At 43.2% G+C, this 19481-nt stretch overlaps 1 protein-coding gene across 1 annotated transcript; it reads left to right on the forward strand.

The window, feature by feature from the left end:
• The first annotated feature begins 20 nt into the window (after positions 1–20).
• On the forward strand, positions 21–13000 carry LOC111963557 (plasma alpha-L-fucosidase-like). Its single transcript, XM_023987089.2, has 7 exons — positions 21–352; positions 576–763; positions 1068–1407; positions 8223–8433; positions 8990–9180; positions 11525–11633; positions 11909–13000. The coding sequence occupies exons 1-7, from the start codon at positions 159–161 to the stop codon at positions 12044–12046; spliced, it is 1371 nt and encodes a 456-aa protein (XP_023842857.1). The 5' UTR covers positions 21–158; the 3' UTR covers positions 12047–13000.
• The last annotated feature ends 6481 nt before the right edge of the window (positions 13001–19481 follow it).

Below are 19481 nucleotides of genomic sequence, written 5' to 3' on the forward strand. Positions count from 1 at the left end.
CAGCGTCCAATGAGCGGAGTCTATTGTTTTTTTTAGCAAAGGTGTTCCTGTTTTTCTCATGTGATTAATTTGCGGAAGCATCATGTGATATCAGCAAGCTATTTTAGTTGCAAAACTCAACTGAACGCTGATTTCGGTTACCTGACTTCGTAGGAGTTATGGCTTCTTCAAAGTTAGCCCTCATTTCTGTCGCACTGCTCCTGATGATTACTGTATGCAGTTGTAAATATGAGCCTACCTGGGAATCCATCGACTCCCGACCTTTGCCAGAGTGGTATGACCAGGCCAAGTTCGGAATATTCATTCACTGGGGAGTGTTTTCTGTTCCAAGCTTTGGTAGCGAGTGGTTCTGGTAAGCTGGTTAGCCTATACTTTTGTGCAGTACAGAAAGTAATACGCTGTTTCTTCATCATTAGTCCTACTTTAAATGCACAATCTACATTTCCTGCTGTGGTCAATTCAATAAATGATATACATTACTGAAGAATTTAAATGTTTTTGATCAACTGTACCTCACTCCCCAAGCCCATATTTAAAAAATTATGTTTTATCATTTGTGTGGATGTTTATTACAGGTGGTTTTGGCAGGGGCAGAAGATAAAGTCCTATGTTGACTTCATGCAGAAGAATTATCCTCCAGACTTCAAGTACCAAGACTTTGCACCACAGTTTACAGCTGAGTTCTTTGATGCCAAAGAATGGACTGACATCTTTGCCTCATCCGGGGCAAAATATATTGTCCTCACCACGAAACACCATGAAGGTAGGTGTGTGTGTAGGTAGGTGTGTGTGTAGGTGTGTGTGTGTGTAGGTAGGTGTGTGTGTAGGTAGGTGTGTGTAGGTAGTAGGTGTGTGTAGGTATGTGTGTAGGTAGGTAGGTTGTGTGTGTGTGGTGGTGTGTGTGTGTGTGTGTGGTGTGGTGTGTGTGTGGTGTTGTGTGTGTGTGTGTGTGTGATGCATTATCCACTGATAAGCTGTAGCCATCTTAATAAAGTAATACATATGATTCCACTAGATTAGGCCTATAAAAATGTATTTGTGGTTTATTGTTATTGTTCTATCTGCAGGCTTCACTCTGTGGGGTTCGGAGAACTCCTGGAACTGGAACGCAGTGGACGTGGGTCCAAAACGTGACCTTGTCGGAGAAATGGCTGGAGCACTCAGAGCCAACAGCGACCTGCGTCTGGGACTGTACCACTCTCTGTTTGAGTGGTTTAACCCGCTTTACAAGCAGGATGCTGCCAACCTGTACACTACCAACCTCTTCCCCACCACTAAGACGCTGCCCGAGCTGTATGAGATCATCAACAAGTACAAGCCGGAGCTGCTGTGGTCCGATGGAGATGGGGATGCTCCTGATAAATACTGGAACAGCACCGGATTCCTGGCTTGGCTATACAACGAGAGGTACAGTCATAGAGATAATAGACAGAATCTACCACACTCCCAAAACATATTTGTGAAAGTGCTAGAGGCAAAACTGGAGAAAGCAGAAAAAATCTGCACACTTCCAGTTGATGCAAATTTCGGTAACTCTTCATTTTAAGGGGTCCTTATTAGTGTAATTACACTGTAACAAGTATTGTAGTTAATTGTAATAACTCATAGTTACACTGTATTATCATGTAATTGGTGGTAATTGCAGTCTGTAATGCTTGTTACAAATGGACAAGTTTCCACTAAATTCTTCAATTTAGTGTTGAGTTTCTTCATTGTTGCATCAGATTCAGTAATAACTGTCACAATGTTGAAATCTCTTGTGGACCGATGCACTGGGTGTCCGAGATTACAACTGTTGGAGGCTCAATGGGCTCTAATTAACTACCCGTGAATGGGCACTCTTCAAGATGTTGTTGCTAGGACTTGCCCCCCAAAAGTGTACCATCTGGGTTAACTTGGTTGAGTTTACAATAACAGATCAGAAATAGGTCAACATTACTAACTGGGGCCTACCGTATGGGTGTAATCCCAGATTCTATTAATAAAAAACGTATATTTAATGTGTACGTTACCCATTATAACAACGTGTACCTCCTTGCCATCCAAGTGATCCACAACTACACCACAGAGTACATGTCATATCTGCATAAGTACAATGTAATTACTAGGTGTTACACTTCATTCTAAGAAGCTAAATCCTGTGTATCTTGAGGAATACTTACTTGTCATTAATGTGTACTTATATTGTACATTACCCATCCTGACAACCTGGCCTTTATTTTAAGGCTTCCGGAAGTGCCATCCAAGTTGGAGGATAGACACACTAGTACACCACAAAGTGCATGTAATATCTACAAAAGTACAATGTAATTACTAGGTGTTACACAGGATTTAGCTAGTTAAAATGAAGTGTATGTTGAGGGGTACTTAATGTGTACTTATATAGTACATTATCCATCCTGACCCTTATTTTAAGGCTTCCTGAAGCACCATCCAAGTGAGAAAATAAACTCACTAGTACAACACAATGTAATTACTTGGTGTCCTTACTTGTAATTATTGTGTATCTACAAAATAAGTTACCCATTCTGACAATCTAATCATCAGCTTCTAAAAGCGCCATCCAAGTGAAAAAATAAACACAATAATATACCACAGAATACATATATGTAATATCTGCATAAGTACAAGTTTTTCGTTAGTTCTTACCAGGATTTAGCTATTTAAAGTGAAGTGTAACTTTTTATAGTTACCTATGGGCAATTTCTATATAATTACTCATTACCATATGAAAATACCTAGAAACAAAAGATGAGCTTCAACTTTAGTCAACTTAATTGCAACATGTAAAAATGCCTGTCACTTCTTACAAAATAATAAGGAATTTTATTGTTAGATTGATAATTAGATCAAACAAAGGCATGTGTGTGTGCCTACTCAATAACATAAAAATAACTATTCTAGTGGTGACTCAAATTTGTAGCCTATAGTATGGCAAGTAGTCTAGATTGCTAGCTAATTTAGAAAAATGGGATTGTCTTTTTCTTTTTAACAATGGAAATCGCAAACGTCTCTGACTATCTTCATCTGTTTTTTTTTCTTGTAAGCATTTTCCCATCCTGGAGTCTGAGATCTTGTGGGAATCTATGGTAGAGAATAGAATGTATGACAACTTAGCATAGGCACTATACATTTTATAGTTGAGGCATATAGCTAGCTAGGCCTAGCTAGTTGTTGTGTTATTCAGTTAGCAATAATAGTGCTTGTCTTGACACATGGCTAGCTAGCTAGTTAACGTTAGCACCCCAAAATCAACAGATTGCATTGAAAGTCTATTCTGTGGATGGTAATTAGCTAGTTAGTCTAGTTGGTAGGCCCAACAAAAACGGCAGCTAACATTTGCTAGCTAGCTACATTTAGCTAACTTTAGCTAGCCAACACTAGGCTAGCTAGCTAGAAAACCCTAGCTAACTAACTGAGGTAAAGACAGTTTCAGGTTGGATATTCGACGGATATTCACGCTTTCAAACCACTTGAACCAGACTCCAAATAAGTGTCACGATGTTGGAAAAATTGCGCACAACATTGCACAGGTCTTATTTTCACGATTTGGACATTCATTCGCTTTGCAAAGCTAATAAACATGTGGAAATGTGAGCAGCATTTCTTTGTGCCAGCAGCATACCACCCTGCATACCACTGCTGGCTTGCTTCTGAAGCTAAGCAGGGTTGGTCCTGGTCAGTCCCTGGATGGGAGACCAGATGCTGCTGGAAGTGGTGTTGGAGGGCCAGTAGGAGGCACTCTTTCCTCTGGTCTAAACAAAAGATCCCAATGCCCCAGGGCAGTGATTGGGGACACTGCTCTGTGTAGGGTGCCGTCTTTCGGATGGGACGTTAAATGGGTGTCCTGACTCTCTGAGGTCATTAAANTGGGTGTCCTGACTCTCTGAGGTCATTAAAGATCCCATGGCACTTATCGTAAGAGTAGGGGTGTTAACCCCGGTGTCCTGGCTAAATTCCCAATCTGGCCCTCAACCATCACGGTCACCTAATCATCCCCAGTTTACAATTGGCTCATTCATCCCCCTCCTCTCCCCTGTAACTATTCCCCAGGTCGTTGCTGCAAATGAGAACGTGTTCTCAGTCAACTTACCTGGTAAAATAACGGATAAATAAAATAAAAAAATATTCCTAGTTGAATTAGTTAGGGAGCATAAACAAAGTACAAACTTTTTTTTACATTTGAATTTCAAAAGCTCCTTGGTCACTGACTTCAAACAAGGTTCAGAATGTACACTCGGTGGGCCTACACATTGCACACCCTTTAGTTTGTCCATTTTCATCTCACTCACTTTTACATGAATTTTCAATGTTTAGAATTTCAATATCTCCTTGGTGATGTGACCTACTGACCTCAAACAAGGTTCAGAATGTCCACTGACTACCCTTCTATATTGCACACCCTTTAGTTTGTCCATTTTCATCTCCCACGATTTAAAATGAATTTGCCTGCCATGCCCCCCTGAAGGACAGTGTCACTCACACACCTATTCACTTGGGCCTTCTCCCTGGGGCCTTCCTGACCTCCAGATAGAACCCCATTGACCTCTGACTCCTGAACTCTAGGCCTAAACTTCCTGCCCGCTTACCTGCCCTCTCCCTGAGCGTGTGTAGCTTACTCCCTGGAACTACAGACCTCCAGACCTACTCTCCCTACATGGTCAACACCCCTCTCCATTGGCCTTAGAGTATAACTTACTCCCTGGAATTACTAAAACGTCTATAGTCCCGCTGTCAGGAACCACGTGCACCCGGTAACCCGAAACAGGCTCTGTAAACCTGTTTATTCGAAACAGGCACTGTGCTCCTGGTGACCCGCCCACCTATTTACTGCTCACAGACTAAGTCCCCACTCCAACCTCCATGGCGTGAGTGCTGCCCCCAGCCCCCAAATTTGGCGGCCCCTGCTTGGACTCGGAGTGCCCCCCCACCTTGATGGAGGCCTCCTTGTACACCTGGTAACCTGAAACAAGCTCTGTGCACCTGGTGACCCGTCCGCTTTTATCCACTCAGAAACGAAGTCCCCAACCTCCACAGCCTGAGTGTTGCCCCCAGCCCCTGAGTCCGGCCGCCCCAGCTCGGACTCTGAGTGCCACCCGCCTTGGGGGAGGCCTCCTTGTGCACCTGGTGACCTTTTGACTTCCACAGAGTCCCAACCTGACTCAGTCCCACCAGAGGACGGGCCCGGGCGGATGGACGACCACCACCTAGCCCCCTAACTATCCAGAGTCCAACGTCTTATGCCTTCTACCTGCCTGCCTAGGCTCTCTCACACTCTGTGTCTGGCCCTTGGCCCTTCTCCGTGTACCTGGTAACCCGTAAGTAAAGAAGGAGGATGTTGTAGGAAGATGCCTTCCGTCCCCGACAAAAGCTTGGATCAAGGGCTGACTTTCAATAGATCGCAGCGAGTGAGCTGCTACGTACGAAACCTTGACCCAGAATCAGGTTGTCTATGAGTGATTTAGCACCAGGTTACCCACAAACATGCGGTGTGCATCAGGAGAGGGGCAGCAAGCTCAACAGGGTCTGCTTTCCCCGCTGATTCCGTCAAGCCCGTTCCCTTGGCTGTGGTTTCATCAGATGGTAGGTAGGGACAGTGGTAGTCTCTTTCATCCATTCATGTTCGTCACTAGATTACGATGAATTTGGATGCCTCAAGAGACTCTTAATTATCTCCCGCCGTTTACCCCAGCTTCATCGAATTTCCTCGCTTTGACATGGGGGGGGGGGGGTCACAGCCACGCCGAAGGTGGTTTCATCAGAGGCTTTTCTGCCTTACAAACTGGACATCAGTTGGGTGTTCTTACACCCAATCAAAATCAAGTGCCAGCGCAATACTTATAGGCTTGAGAACCAAATACCCAATGCAGTATCTAGCGGCACCATCGACCGGGTGCCAGAAGAAGCAACAGAAAATAATCATCCCCTTTCCTCACCTTGACATGAGGGGGTCACAGTCACCCCACGGGTGATTTGAGTGCAACCGCAGCAGGTGGGCACGCACCGTTAAATTTGACATTCAGTGATCCGTGCCCAGTGGGAACCTAGGCTTCTTCCGTCCGTTTTATGGTTCCGCAGCAAATCAATGAGCGTGGATGGTACTACCCACATCAGATGTAGGCCTCCCTCCCCAGACAAGCTGGAGATACCTCTCCCCACTTCGTAGGGCATGAGACAGATCCATGCAATGCCCTATCACTGCGGAGCCAATGGGTTTAGTCTCTGCCTCAAGTCTAGTGAGCGTAGATGAGACCTCCCCGGCGAGCGCCGTAGCTGGGGAGATCCGCGAGAAGGGCCCGGCACGTGTCCAGAGTTGCCGGACCCAACCCCCCCCCCACCGCCTTCGGCCCGCCGACGGACACCACCCCGACGAACCCCCGCACGCAGCCCCTTGCGAGACCACGCACGAGAGACTGCGAGATGCGCCGCACAACGAACTTCCAGTGGTTGCGAGCGGAGGATGATGGAGCGACTGCTCCCACAGCCGCGGCTCGAGCCCAGCCCCGCTTCGCACCACAGCCCGACCGACCCAGCCCTTAGAGCCAATCCTTATCCCGAAATTACGGATCTTTTTTGCCAACTTCCCTTAATTACATTGTTATAACATGCCAGAGGCTGTTCACCTTGGAGACCTGCTCCGGATATGGGTACGGCCCGGCATGAGATTTACACCCTCTCCCCCGGAATTTCAAGGGCCAGGGAAAGCTCACCGGACGCCACCGAAACCGCAATGATTTCCAGGTCTTGGGCCCCTCTCTCGGGGCGAACCCATTCCAGGGCGCCCTGTCCTTCACAAAGAAAAGAGAACTCTCCCCGGGGCTCCCGCCAGCTTATTTGGGACCAGTTGCGTTACCTCACTGGATGCCTCGTGGCGCCCGTCTCCGCCAGTCCGTGGACATTCTGAAAGTAGTTTGAGGTCAGTAGGTCTCATTACCAAGGAGCTATTGAAATTATAACGTTTGAAAAATGTATGTAAAATCGTGTGAGATGAAAATGGACAAACTAAAGGGTGTGCAATATAGAAGGGTAGTCGGTGGACATTTTGAACCTTCTTTGGGTCCAGTAGGTCACATGACCAAGGAGCAATTGAAATGTAAAAATGTAAATAAATAATTTAAAATAGTGCGAGATGTATATCGACAATAAAAAGTGGGCAATGTTTGTTTATGCCATCGGGTTTGATAGAACCAGTTTTGAACGTTTTTTTAAGGAGTAGCTAACTACCAATGTTAAATCGTCTAGCACAATTATTGTATCCAAAAAAGCAAAACAAATTGCATGGGAAACTTTCTCTCCTGTGTTTACGTTTTTGACCTACAACGCATATGTTTCTTTCACGGCAATCTTTCATGTCTGGATTTTGCACACTGACCATCTACTCGACCGCCTCTCTTTTCGCACTGTTACATGTCAGTGTCAACACATGTAGGCACGTTCGAGGTCGTCGTTATGTTGAGCGTGTTGCGCAAATGGACAGATCTTGACATGATGCAATAATTCCTGGTATAAATAAATAATTGCACCAATGCATCCCATCCAAAGGGAGTGCTCCTCATCAGTGAAACCCTTGCAAGGTTACATGATGGAATAAAAGTTTGTCTTATGACCATTTTTAAATGCATTTATAAACCATTATTCAACCACGCTTAATAGCCATTCGTGCTTGCCAAATTGTAAGCCTATCTCACAGTTTGAACCATAGCTCTTTATTAATGTGTCTAAAAATGGTTAATTGATGGTTAAAGTAATTGACCCATTGTCAATTGCACCACTAAATTATAACTTTTTATTTGTTTGATGTGAACCCATTTTTTGCCATTGGGCCTGGGCATCAGACTCCAGATCTTAATTGCAGAGTTGTCAATGAGGTGGTCGGTTTTCAATTGGCTTACACTTCTCACGTGTTTTACGCAGGCTGAAATATGGTGCGTTGGGATCAGAAACTTTAACATTTGTAACAAGCATTCGTTGTTACACTCCTGTAATTACAGACTGCATTTAACACCAGTTACATGGTATTACACTGTAACTACAAATTATTACAGTAGTGTCCAGGGAAACTGGCCGTAAATGTATACAAATCTACACCAATGTCTTTTAGAAGTTTATAGGTCTATTTAATGTGTCAGTTAATGCTATGGAGTATGATGTATGTATGCACCAACAGTATAAACATCACATGCGTCATGATATGATTTCATTGAATGTGCCCCCCCCCAAAGCCCAGTGCGAGAGACCGTGGTGACCAATGATCGTTGGGGCTATGGAAGCATCTGCACCCATGGAGGCTACTACACCTGCGATGATCGCTACCAGCCCGGACACCTGCTCAAACACAAATGGGAGAACTGCTTTTCGATAGACAAAGGTTCCTGGGGTTACAGGAGAAACGCCCAGCTTAAAGACTACTTCACTATCGAGCAGCTTGTGGCGGTCAGTTTGAAATGGTTCTGAAAGCACTTTATTTTATGGTAAACAGGAGATTCAGATCGTTAAGATCTCTTACTACCCAATAAAACTTCTTCCAATACCATAACAAACTTTTTGTAGCTGAATCGGTCATAATCCTGTTTAGTATGACCTCATAAACAGCATAATTTAACTGTAAAGTGCACTCAGTCTAAAGTCTTTTGACTTGTTTTTGAAATGCTGCTGGTCCTGTAATGTTTCTTGTATAACACTTTACAACAGTTTTTTGGGGGTAACCTAAATGCTCTACTCTACAGCATGACTTGCTTGGCTTCATTCTTCTCTGCTAGACTAATAATTGTACACTACAGTAGAATATGTACGAAACTAGTAGAAATGTATTTTGTTATAGACTGAAATGTGGTTACTTTTCCAGCCCCACACAACTAAACTCCGCGACAAAATGTTGCTGGGAGCAGTGCAGGGTCGGCTGCATTCCTGCCTATGGAAGATGTTATAATATTTCATATAGCTGTCATAAAGGCTTTATGAGTGCATACTTGTGTCTTACGTGATTCAGACGTTGGTGGAGACTGTGTCCTGTGGAGGGAATCTGCTGCTGAACGTCGGACCTACGCACGACGGACGCATCGCCCCCATCTTTGAGGAGCGTCTGAGGCAGATGGGTCAGTGGCTGGGGGTCAATGGAGAGGCCATCTACAACACCACCGCATGGAGGGCCCAGAACGACAGCATCATACCTGGCATCTGGTAAGTTCATAATGATAATAGTAACTAGATTCTTCTTCTTTTTTATCATTAAGATTTTTTTTTTACTTTCTTCAGCTGTCCAGAAGTAGTTTTATGTTAGTAGAAGAAGTTTAGAAGTTAGAGGCTATTTTAGTAATTTTTTTAATGGGTGAGAGCTTTGGCGTTTGTAACAAGCCTCAGCGCCCCATGGTACAGTGTCCAGCTTACGTAATGACACATGACTTATTTCGAAAATAAAAACTCAACTTGAGATTGAGCTTTTTCACAAGACCTAAAAGTAAGACAGGTAACAAGAAACCCAGGTATTTGTAAGTTGATACCCTTTCTATGTGCTTGCCCTGCATGGTGAATATACATGGAAGTTTCATCTTAAATTTCCTGAAAACCATCAACTTTTTTTTATCAGCATTTCAAAGCGACTTCAGCTGACAGAGCTGAGCCTGGACAATAGTAAAGGCACATTGCAGTTCAGCAAAGGCCTTTTTCAGTGTTGCTGCACAACAATACATTTAAAAAATTACATTTTGGGATAGGTCACGGCACGATAAAATGGTCAATTTGACTTACGAACATTGGACTACAAACACTACCACAGACAAAGCCTGACATGCTGCCATCTTGGTTTCTCAGTCTACTGTATGTAGATTGAGTGTAATATTACTGACAGTTACTGTTGGTGGGTTCTACAATCCTGACAAGTTTTATCAAATTTGACATATTGGAAATGGCCGTTGTTGCCCTAAATGGAGTGGCAATTTGACCGCAATGACTATTCCGTCACAAACTGTCAGACTAGTAAAGAGACTGTGTCTGAAATCTGTCATGCCCACTACTTACTAAAACTACATACTGTGTACTAATCGTACTACATACTATTTACAACATACTGTTTAGTAAAATGTGCTAGGACCCTTAATCAAAGCTTTATCAGCATTTCAGGATCCAAGAACAAGGCCAAAGCCCCACGTTATGTTTAGTCTTAAAATACTTTTTAAGGTTCTGAGAGATATGAGGAAACATGTTTATTAACAAGAGGGGTAGATTCTAGAGTTAAGTTGGCAAACAAGCAGTGTTTGTGGAGCTTGTGATGAGGATGCTTAAAGCCACACTCCTTAATTTGTCAATACCCTCAGACTGGGCCACCAACAAAAATGTTAACAATGGAGCAAATGCATTCTATGACCTTTTCTCATGCAAATAGCACTTGATTTACGCGACACATCTGTAGTTCTTAAGTAATTACTCCGTAGCAAAAGGAGAGTTCATCAGAGCAGCCAGCACGCAGGCTCTTTCAACGTGATGGCAAATTCAACACATGATGCTTACTTCCAACAGAAGCACTGTGCGCAGATAAATGTAACCCCCAAAAATCGATGCAAGGTGGAAAGGGTTAAAAACATTCATGTTTTGAGAGATATATGAGGAAACAAAGGTTTAATAAAAATAGAGGAATAGATTACTGAAATAATACTAACACAGCTGTATCTCCTGATTTGGTAGAATATATTTATATTATGATTGCTGATTTTGTAAAGCAGAGAAGTAGACTAAGTCATACTGTCTAAGTTGTTGGAAAAGTGGTCACATTTTCAGTTGTGTTTAAAAGTTGAGATAAAAAGTAGTTTGACGCCTTTACTAAAACAGCTGTGTCGTTTGATTGGTGGAATATATTTCTGTTCTAATTTTAAGATTTGAACAGCAGAGAATATAACTATACCAAGTTTTCCCTTACATTTAAAGTTTTTTTCCTAGCTTGGTGGGAATGGTCAAAGTAGCTGATTTGTGTCAAATCAGTTTACACTGAATGGAATGTTGGAAGTCACATCTTAAGAAGGGGAGTTTTTAACAATGGGAGCTTTAGAATGTTGAGGAAATCCCATCACTCACTCCTGTAAAAAGTATACATGTTACCAAAAAGTTGTAAACAAGCAACCTAGTCCGGACCAGTCTGCCTGTTTTTTAACGTTTGAATGGCATTTCAAGTCAGTAATAAATACAAGATTTAAAGTGTGATTCCTAAAGCTAATAATAATAATTTATTATTATTAACACCACAGCAGGAGACCAGAATGACAGCATCACCCCTGGCGTCTAGTTCTTAGCAAGTCATTTAGTTCCCCGATTCGTGTGGCAGAAAGGATAGGCCTATATGTTCTATGGGCACAGTATGCCTACCAGACACTCTCATGACAGGCTTTTGATATAAGCCCACAAAAGGAACCATATGTTCCAAAACTTGTTTGTCCTCTAGTTTAAATCAAAGTTAACATTTCTTATTAAAAAAAAAAGGCACAGCTTTTCACTAATAAACGGCTCATTATTGCTTTTGACTGCGTTCCAATAGGTACACTGCTAAACCACAGGACAAGGCCATCTATGCAGTTCTCCTGGACTGGCCTCCAAGTGGATATGTTGTTCTGAATGAACCTATTGTTTCTACAGGAAAGACTCAGGTAAGATACAGGATCACACCGCTACTTTTTGTATACCTTTTCACATGTAGAATGTGTAATTAGATTGAAAATATTGTATTATTATTAGCGAAAAGAAAATGTATGATATACTGACTGAATGTCCATTTAAGTATATACAACCAGGTAGTGTTGGTTTACAGTTGATGAAAGTGAACAATGCACCAGTTTCTTTTTTAACATCTGGAAAACAGGACAGACTGGTAGAACAGCTACCAAATCTGCATTTCCACTCTGATCACCTGTTATTTGCACAGGTGGTGCTGCTTGGTCACAAGCCACTGTACTGGGAGCCGGTGAAGCCTCGTGGTCTGAAGGTGTTTCTGCCTCAACTGTCTTACAGTCAGATGCCATGTCACTGGGCCTGGACCCTACGCCTGACAGGTGCCGCATAGGAAAGAATGCAGGGTCGTGTTTATTAGCAAAACAAATTACAAACAGAAAACAATAACAAGTGCTTCTTATTGAACAAGTTCAGATAGTTTGTTTGTCCTTTTTCTTCTGTTCTGTGCCTACTGAATATGACCCAGTTTTAAGCAGAGGGGTGCAGTGCAAGGCCACTGCAGACCTGGCGGGAGGGCTTCAATCAATGTTGGATGAGCTGTTTTTTCTTGCTTCTCAACTATGGGTGCATTTGTTTTGCATTGCCTGGTGAGTTTGCACATTTTAGACCATTCCAATGGTCCTGAAGTGAAACCTCCACCCACCTGGGGCACCGGTCAATTCAAATGAGCACACTCAGTTTATATAATTGCGAGGAAGTCAAAGAGCTTGCAGGTCATGTGCCACTCCTTTACAGAAGGGATATACTTTTGCTTAGACTATTGTTTAAACCATTGGTCTAAAATGGCTAGCTGCTAGCTTTTATCAACCCAACCTAGCCAATTGGTCATTTTAGACCAATTGTTTAAACCAAAAGTTCACAAGTTTAAAAAAAAGTGTGTGTGGGGAGGACCTTTCTTTGTGGAGAACGATGGTAATTCTGAAACTGAGGCCAGTATAGATCCTGAATGTAAACAAAATTGTTTCATCTGTTTTTTATTTTAGTTAAGGCTAATGAAATTGATTTTAAATTACTTGAATAATTCTTGTGATGGGTGTTTTCATAATGATTTTTGCACTTTTTCTATAAGGGATTGATACTGTATGCACTGAAATTGAACATGTGAATTTCAAAGGCTTTTATCAGATTTGTTTTTTGTTTTCAGGATTGTGACTGACCATCACAGCAACTTCTTAAACTAATGCCAATCCATATGTAATTTTATTAGGAATTGAATGCATTTGATACGTTTTAATTGTGTTGTATGGCTTTACAAATTATATAAATAAAATTCATTTGAATTGAATTAACCTCTAACTGTTATCATATATTTTGGCCAACAGAATTGTATCCATAAATGCCACAGGTTATTGTAAAACAGTAATGATACATAGCATAGCCTCTTCCAGTTTCGGGAGAGAACAAAGTTTCTCGTCTGTCAAATGCTTGGCCGATCAGCGGTACGCGAGCCCCCTCTACAGCCTAACGTCAGCCACTAGCTGAGCAACATGTGGTAACATGTCTAACGCACCGATGCATGTCACAATTCGACACACCAGCGCGTTCAGCTATAGAGAATGGAGGCAAATATCCACTGCATTTCTCTCCGACTGTAAACGCAACCTTGAATAGGATACGATTACAACTAGTGTAGAACGAGTCAAGCACACGATTCCAACACAGGTCCTGTATTCCGATTTACGGTATAGGCTATGCGGTCTTTTTTTGTTGGTCAGCATGCGCTTAAATTCAACCGTCAGTCGTTGTAGCCTAATTTTAATTTAATGTCCAGAAGTAAAAAGGCACATTTCTTAATTCTAAGCCTTCAATTGTGAACGATATCTATATGTCCAGTCTGTGAGCATTGCAACGTGTCTCAATGTTGTCTGTCTACTCCTATCTGTAATGCACGCGCTTGGCCTGTGCCTTTAGGAGATGGGAGGTGCTCCGGAATTGTTACGAAAAAGTTCCATGACGTTAAATAGGGGGTGAGCAAGGGGTTCTCATGTTCCATCGGTCTAATTCTCAGGATAGGATACTTAGACCATAGGAGACACTAGTTCCGCAAGAGAAAGCACACTGCTGATGTATGTTAGACTGGTCATATCTGTTCTTTCTCTTATCACCGAGAGGAGGGCATTTGATTCCAGCCAGGATGCCAAGACAGGAAAGGTTTTCTCTGATCAAGCCATATCTTGAAGGTGGACATGAAGATATTTATTCATTCATATTTTTAAAAGGCTTGTTTCTATTGAAGAACCCTTATGGATCTATGTAGAATCCTTTTTAGGAACTTTTTTTTTATACCAGAGAATGTTTCAGTTGAAGTCGGAAGTTTACATACACTTAGGTTGGAGTCATTAAAACTCGTTTTTCAACCACTCCACAAATTTCTTGTTAACAAACTATAGTTTTGGCAAGTCGGTTAGGACAGCTACTTTGTGCATGACACAAGTCATTTTTACAACAATTGTTTACAGACATATTATTTCACTTATAATTCACTGCATCACAATTCCAGTGGGCCAGAAGTTTACATACACTAAGTTGACTGTGTCTTTAAACAAATTGGAAAAACCCAGAAAATCATGTCATGGCTTTAGAAGCTTCTGATAGGCTAATTGACCTCCTTTGAGTCAATTGGAGGTGTACCTGTGGATGTATTTCAAGGCCTACCTTCAAACTCAGTGCCTCTTTGCTTGACATCATGGGAAAATCAAAAGAAATCAGCCACGACCTCAGAAAAAGAATTGTAGACCTCCACAAGTCTGGGTCATCCTTGGGAGCAATTTCCAAATGCCTGAAGGTACCACGTTCATCTGTACAAACAATAGTACGCAAGTATAAACACCATGGGACCACACAGCTGTTATACCGCTCAGGAAGGAGACGCGTTCTATCTCCTAGAGATGAATGTACTTTGGTGCGAAAAGTGCAAATCAATCCCAGAACAACAGCAAAGGACCTTGTGAAGATGCTGGAGGAAACCGGAGCAGAAGTATCTATATCAACAGTAAAATGTGTCCTATATCGACATAACCTGAAAGGCCGCTCAGCAAGGAAGAAGTCACCGCCATAAAAAACCCAGACTATGGTTTGCCACTGCACATGGGGACAAAGATTGTACTTTTTGGAAAAATGTCCTCTGGTCTGATGAAACAAATATAGAACTGTTTGGCCATAATGACCATCATTATGTTTGGAGGAAGAAGGTGGAGGTTTGCAAGCCGAAGAACACCATCCCAACCGTGAAGCAAGGGGGTGGCAGCATCATGTTGTGGGGGTGCTTTGCTGCAGGAGGGACTGGTGCACTTCACAAAATAGATGGCATCATGAGGAGGAAAATTATGTGGATATATTGACGCAACATCTCAAGACATCAGTCAGGAAGTTAAAGCTTGGTCGCAAATGGGTCTTCCAAATGGACAATGACCCCAAGCATACTTCCAAAATTGCTTAAGGACAACAAAGTCAAGGTATTGGAGTGCCCATCACAAAGCCCTGACCTCAAGCCTATAGAACATTTGTGGGCAGAACTGAAAAACCGAGTGCGTACAAGGAGGCCTACAAACCTGACTCAGTTACACCAGCTCTGTCAGGAGGAATGGGCCAAAATTCACCCAACTTATTGTGGGAAGCTTGTGGAAGGCTACCCGAAACATTTGACCCAAGTTAAACAATTTAAAGGCAATGCTACCAAATACTAATTGGGTGTATATAAACTTCTGACCCACTGGTAATGTGATGAAAGAAATAAAAGCTGAAATAAATCATTTTCTCTACTATTATTCTGACATTTCACATTCTTAAAATAAAGTGGTGATCCTAACTGACCTAAGACAGGGAATTTTTACGAGGATTAAATGTCAGGAATTGAGAAACATTTACACTCAGTTTATTTGGCTAAGGTGTATGTAAACTTCTGACTTCAACTGTACATGTAGAACCCATTGTACCTTTACTTGGAGAATAGTAGCCTGAGAGCCTGGCTGTCACTGCTCTGTTTCCTGCTCCTACAGGTGTGACACCGGCAACAGAGCACAAACACCTTGGCTCCCAGGCTAGGAGAAATTGTTAAGAAGATGAGGAACCTTAGCAGAGATGAGCATTTTGTTGCCATGGGAATCCCACATCGTTTCTCTCTTTCAGACCCCTTCCTTTTTCATTCTATTTCTCCCATTGCAGACGTATGGATTAAATAAGTGTTCCTCCTCAATCTACACACAATACCCCATAATGACAAAGTGAAAAGAGGTTTAGATTTCTTTTTAGCAAATGTATTAAAAATAAAAAAAACACTTTTCACAACTATTCAGACCCTTTTGCTATGAGACTCGGAATTGAGTTCAGGTGCATCTTGTGGTAAATTCAATGGATGGACATGATTTGGAAAGGTACACACCTGTCTATATAAGGGACTCTAACCCGGAAGCTTATAAGAAATCCTGCTATGCCCTCCAAAGAACAATCAAACAGGCAAAGCGTGAATACAGGACTAAGATCGAATTGTACTACACCGGCTCTGACGCTCGTCGGATGTGGCAGGGCTTGCAAACTATTACAGACTACAAGGGGAAGCACAGCCGAGAGCTGCCCAGTGACACGAGCATACCAGACGAGCTAAACTACTTCTATGCTCGCTTCGAGGCAAATAACACTGAAATATGCATGAGCGCTCCAGCTGTTCCGAAAGACTGTGATCACGCTCTCCGCAGCCGATGTGAGTAAGACCTTTAAACAGGTCAACATTCACAAGGCCGCAGGGCCAGATGGATTACCAGGACGTGTACTGCGAGCATGCGCTGACCAACTGGCAAGTGTCTTCAATTACATTTTCAAACTCTCCCTGTCTGAGTCTGTAATACTAACATGTTTTAAGCAGACCATCATAGTCCCTGGGCCCAAGAACACTAAGGTAACCTGCCTAAATGACTACCGACCCGTAGCACTCATGTCTGTAGCCATGAAGTTCTGGTCATGGCTGGTCATGGCTCACATCAACACCACCATCCCAGAAACCCTAGACCCACTCAAATTTTCACACCGCCCCAACATATCCACAGATGATGCAATCTCCATTGCACTCCACACTGCCCTTTCACACCTGGACAAAAGGAACACCTATGTGAGAATGCTATTCATTGACTACAGCTCAGCGTTCAACACCATAGTGCCCTCAAAGCTCATCAATAAGCTAAGGACCCTGGGACTAAACACCTCCCTCTGCAACTGGATCCTGGACTTCCTGACGGGACGCCCCTAGGTGGTAAGGGTAGGTAACAACACATCCGCACGCTGATCCTAAACACAGGGACCCCTCAGGGGTGTGTGCTCAGTCCCCTCCTGTACTCCTTGTTCACTCATGACTGCACGGCCAGGCACGACTCCAACACCATCATTACATTTGCTAATGACACAACAGTGGTTGTGGCCTGATCACCGACAACGATGAGACAGCCTATAGGGAGGAGGTCAGAGACCTGACCGTGTGGTGCCAGGACAACAACCTCTCCCTCAACGTGATCAAGACAAAGGAGATGATTGTGAACTACAGGAAAAAGAGGACAGAGCATCGACAGGGTTACAGTGGAGCAGGCTGAGAGCTTCATGTTCCTTGGTGTCCACATCACCAACAAACTAACATGGTCCAAGCACATCAAGACAGTCGTGAAGAGGGCACAACAAAACCTATTCCCCTCAGGAGACTGAAAAGATTTGGCATGGGTCCTCAGATCCTCAAAAGGTTCAACAGCTGCACCGTCGAGAGGATCCTGACTGGTTTCATCACTGCCTGGTATGGCAACTGCTCGGCCTGCAACCGCAAGGCACTACAGAGGTATCAGAGGCGGTGTCAGAGGAAGGCCCTAAAAATTGTCAAATACTCCAGCCACCCTAGTCATAAACTGTTCTCTCTGCTACCGCACGGCAAGCGGCACCGGAGCGCCAAGTCTAGGTCCAAGAGGGTTCTAAACAGCTTCTACCCCCAAACCATAAGACTCATGAACATCTAGTCAAATGGATACCCAGACTATTTGCAGTGCCCCACCCTCCCACACCCCTCTTTACACCACTGCTACTATTTGTTGTCATCTATGCATAGCCACTTTAATAACTCTACCTACATGTACATACTACCTCAAATAACCGGTGCCCCCGCACATTGACTCTGTATCGGTACCCCCCCCTGTATATAGTCTTGCTATTGTTATTTCACTGCTGCTCTTTACTTGTTACTTTTATCTCTTATTCTTATCCGTATTTCTTTTAACTGCATTGTTGGTTAGGGGCTCGTAAGTAAGCATTTCACTGTAAGGTGTAACCTGTTGTATTCGGCCCATGTGACTAATAAAATTTGATTTGATAAGGTTCCAAGGTTGACAGTGTATGTCAGAGCAAAAACCAAGCCATGAGGTCGAAGGAATTGTCTGTAGAGCTCAGAGACAGACAGGATTGTATCGAGGCACAGATCTGGGAAGGGTATCAAAATTTTTTTACAGCATTGAAGGTCCCCAAGAATACAGTGGCCTCCATCATTCTTAAATGGAAGAAGTTTGGAACCACCAAGACTCTTCCTAGAGCTGGCCGCCCAGCCAAACTGAGCAATCGGGGAGAAGGGCCTTGGTCAGGGAGGTTACCAAGAACTCAATGGTCACTCTGACAGAGCTCCAGAGTTCCTCTGTGGAGATGGGAGAACCTTCCAGAAGGACAACCATCTCTGCAGCACTCTACCAATCAGGCCTTTATGGTAGAGTGGCCAGACAGAAGCCACTCCTCAGTAAAAGGCACATGACAGCCTGCTTGGAGTTTTCCAAAAGGCACCTAAAGGACTCTGAGACCATGAGAAACAAGATTCTCTGGTCTGATGAAACAAAGATTGAACTCTTTACCCTGAATGCAAAGCGTCATGTCTGGAGGAAACCTGGGACCATCCCTACGGTGAAGCATGGTGGTGACAGCATCATGTTGTGGGGATGTTTTTCAGCTGCAGGGACTGGGAGACTAGTCAGGATTGAGGGAAAGTGTAACGGAGCAAAGTACAGAGAGATCCTTAATGAAAATCAGCTCCAGAATGCTCAGGACATGAGACTGGGGTAAAGGTTCACCCTTCAACAGGACAACGACCCTAAGCACACAGCCAAGACAACACAGGAGTGGCTTCGGGATAAGTCTCTGAATGTCCTTGAGTGGCCTAGCCAGTGCTCGTACTTGAACCCGATCTAACATGTCTGGAGAGTCCTGAAAGTAGCTGTACAGCGACTCTCCCCATCCAACCTGAATGAGCTTGAGAGGATCTGCAAAGAATGGGAGAAACTCCCCAAATACAGGTGTGCCAAGATTGTAGCTTCATACCCAAGAAGCCTCGTGGCTGTAGTCACTGCCAAAGGTGCTTCAGCAAAGTCTGAGTAAAGGGGTCTGAATACTTATGTAAATGTCATATTTCTTAAAAATAAAAAGTATACATTTGTACAATTTTCTAGAAACCTGTTTTTGCTATGTCATTATGGGGTATTGTGTGTTGATTGATGAGGGGGACATTTTTTTGGAATCAATTTTAGAATAAGGCCGTAACGTAACAAAATGTGGAAAAAGTCAAGGGGTCTGAATACAAATGCACTGTATTACTTATATCATTATTGGCTCACTACTAGAGGATTTGTGTGTGTGTTTGGTTTTACTATCCTTGTGGTGACCAGAAATCCTCACAAGGATTGTAAAACAAGGAAAATTGGGACATTTTACCGGTCTCCACAAGGAAAAAGGCTATTTTAGGCTTAGGGTTTGGGTTA

The sequence above is a fragment of the Salvelinus sp. IW2-2015 genome, linkage group LG4q.2, assembly GCF_002910315.2.
Source record: "Salvelinus sp. IW2-2015 linkage group LG4q.2, ASM291031v2, whole genome shotgun sequence".
In the NCBI taxonomy this organism is placed as follows: domain Eukaryota; kingdom Metazoa; phylum Chordata; class Actinopteri; order Salmoniformes; family Salmonidae; genus Salvelinus; species Salvelinus sp. IW2-2015.

What these genes read in the sequence shown, in the direction of transcription:
- LOC111963557 (XM_023987089.2), top strand. Translation starts at nt 159, where the DNA reads ATGGCTTCTTCAAAGTTAGCCCTCATTTCTGTCGCACTGCTCCTGATG. An exon ending in GCTTGGCTATACAACGAGAG is followed by an intron (nt 1,408 to 8,222) that starts GTACAGTCATAG and finishes CCCCCCCCAAAG; the next exon opens with CCCAGTGCGAGAGACCGTGG. An exon ending in TTTCTACAGGAAAGACTCAG is followed by an intron (nt 11,634 to 11,908) that starts GTAAGATACAGG and finishes TTATTTGCACAG; the next exon opens with GTGGTGCTGCTTGGTCACAA.